The 2922-nt window shown below is 45.2% G+C and overlaps 1 protein-coding gene across 1 annotated transcript; it reads left to right on the top strand.

Moving 5' to 3' along the window:
* Nucleotides 1-1784: 1784 nt before the first annotated feature.
* On the top strand, nucleotides 1785-2189 carry LOC144891526 (histone H3-like). The gene has a single exon (XM_078775140.1). It carries the CDS (start codon nucleotides 1785-1787, stop codon nucleotides 2187-2189), a length of 405 nt encoding a protein of 134 aa, XP_078631266.1.
* Nucleotides 2190-2922: the final 733 nt, after the last annotated feature.

Genomic DNA, 2922 nt, shown 5'->3' on the forward strand with positions numbered 1-2922 from the left:
AATAACAGTACAATAACAATATTAATCAATTGTACAACCAATATAATATCATTCCTATGATGGTACCATCAGTTTTGTACAATATAACTCAATGTGCTCCAAGTGAGCGAAAATAACATTCCCAATGTCTCTGTCCCAGCTTCAAACCAAAGTCGATCCACGCTCTAGTGATCGTCAGAACGATGTTGTATCGAGACCAGAATCCCGCTCGGTTGACAGTCACACTGCCAAATATAGGCAGAAGTGTCCTCAAGAGGCGGCTGGGAAATCACATCTTCGGGTATGGACGTTCAATGGCTCCCAATCGGCGAACCGCAAATTCACACTCAAAATCCACGTTACACACACACACACGTTACACACACACACACACACACACACCAGGTTAATGTCTGGATGCGGTGGAATGGTTGAAGCGAGGTGAAGAGCCGAGAGCGATCCAAAATCGGGCGCGAGGTAAAATCGCCAACGGTCCGTTCTCGAGACATAATGGCACTCCAATGATTCTCTTTGGAATCAACCGCAAAACCTGTCACGCAGGTTTATCTGTCACAGCGATAACAACTCTGTTGCAGGAATCCCTTTCCCAGGAAACCCCAAAGTTCGCTGGTGACCCCCGTTCGCCAGCATTTGCTCAAAACCTCAACGCAGCTCGGCTCCTTCTCCGACCTTACTCGCTCCACCTCTTCTTCCTCTTTTTTCCTCCTCTTCGTCCGGTTTACGATCCGGTTTCTGGTTTCTTTTAAAACACTAACTTTTTTTACCTTTTGAAAACAGTAATCTCTATTTCACTTAAACGATAACTTTAAGAGTACATGCAACCAAAAATGTTTACAGTGGATGAGAACCACAACAACGGAAGTGACGAATCCGTAACAGCCTCCCTGGAAAGGTTGTGGCAGCAAAAAGAGTAGATGAGTTTAAATTGCACCTGGAAGTATTGGAGATAGTGGGGTGTAGGGCAGGACTTTGTTACCTTGATCATGAATGGATGATTGTGTGCATCTGTGCGGAGTGTTGTGTATGTGAGTCTCGGCAAGGAGTGGTGTGTGGTTGCTCATGTTTCTCACCCAAGAACCGCATTTGCAAACTCTCTCGGAAAGAAACAAACCCCGATATTTATGAAGATTGGACATATTTATAAAATATATTGATAATTACTACGTGTTGTACTTGTGTTTACTCGAGTTCAGCGATTCCAACTCATCAATCATCTTGTGCATCACAAACGCACCAGAGGGACACGAATAGCAAAGGCTGCACTCTCTTACAGAAACATTGAGTGGCTCTGAAAAGAACCGTTTGGGGATGAACTTCAGAAACGAGTCGGAGCTCACTTGGAGCTGGTGTACTTGGTCATGGCCTTTGTACCTTCGGACACGGCGTGCTTGGCCAACTCCCCGGGAAGGAGCAGACGCACTGCCATCTGGATCTCCCGCGATGTGATGGTGGAGCGCTTGTTGTAATGCGCCAGACGAGATGCTTCGGATGCGATGCGCTCAAAGATGTCATTAACGAAGGATTTCATGATGCTCATCGCTTTGGAAGAAACCCGTATCGGGGTGAACTTGTTTCAGCACCTTGTAGATGTAAATGGCGTAGCTTTCCTTTCTGCAATGACGCCGTTTACGGGGAGCCTTCTGAGTCGCTTTGGAAACGGCTTTCTTTCGAACCCTTCTTTGCTGCCTCTTGCTTGAGAGGATCCACAGGCATGACGAGTAGATATTGAAACAGTTAAATTTCTCCTCTCATTTGCTGTTTTGTTTTGGTGTTTTCTGATGACGATGGCTCGTACGAAGCAAATCGCCCGTAAATCGACAGGTGGAAAAGCTCCCCGAAAGCAGTTGGTGACAAAGGCGGCACGGAAAAGTGCTCCAGCCACCGGTGGCGTGAAAAAGCCGCATCGTTACCGTCCAGGAACTGTGGCGCTGCGCGAGATCCGGCGCTACCAAAAGTCCACGGAGCTGCTCATTCGCAAGCTGCCGTTTCAGTGCCTCGTCCGTGAAATCGCACAGGATTTCAAGAGCGATTTGCGATTCCAGAGCTCCGCAGTGATGGCGCTGCAGGAGGCGAGCGAGGCCTACCTCGTTGGGTTGTTTGAGGACACTAATTTGTGCGTGATTCACGCCAAACGTGTCACCATCATGCCCAAGGACATCCAGCTGGCACAACGTATCCGCGGGGAGTGAGCTTAACCCGCTCGTCCAAGGTCTTGTGCACAACTTCTGTACCACACCATCCAACGGCTCTTTTCAGAGCCACAACACCTTTCTTGAAAGTGTAATCGACCTTTCACCAAACTCTCCACCTCTCACTGCATTTTGTGTGTATATAATGTGTATACGGGAGTAGATGATAAATGTTGTTCCTGGGACAAACCCATTTAATATGGGAAATCCCTATCTAATGTCGTTTACCCCCCTGTCTTTTCCCACTTTTGGAAAACACCCCTATTAATCCAAAAGACTCTATGAGCCTTTTGGCCTTTTGAACCATGAGCTTATTGGCCTTATGAGCCAATTAATCTACTTGGGCTAATACATAATGAAGATATTTTAATTGAGCTAGGGTCGAATAGTAAACCCAACTTGATGTACCAGGCTGAACACTAACAGCTTGGAACCAATCCTTCATTGAACCTCCAAATCCCCATTCAGTTACATGTTAATTTTCCTCTCACCATCACTTTTCTTCATTTCCCTTTAACACCTCTATTCCTGACCCCCTTGGTCTTATGGGCCTTTTACTCTTACTATCAATGATCATTGTTGTTTAGTACACCACTGAAACAATGATCCTACAAATATTTGTTTATGTGTGGGAAATAATTTAATTTTTTTATTAACTTTTTTAACTTTTTGCTTTTCAATAAGTCTTATTTGATATTTTTCACATTCGTTATGTTTTTCATTTTTAAACGAA

This window comes from Myxine glutinosa, chromosome 4, assembly GCF_964187855.1.
Source record: "Myxine glutinosa chromosome 4, kmMyxGlut1.1, whole genome shotgun sequence".
In the NCBI taxonomy this organism is placed as follows: Eukaryota; Metazoa; Chordata; class Myxini; order Myxiniformes; family Myxinidae; genus Myxine; species Myxine glutinosa.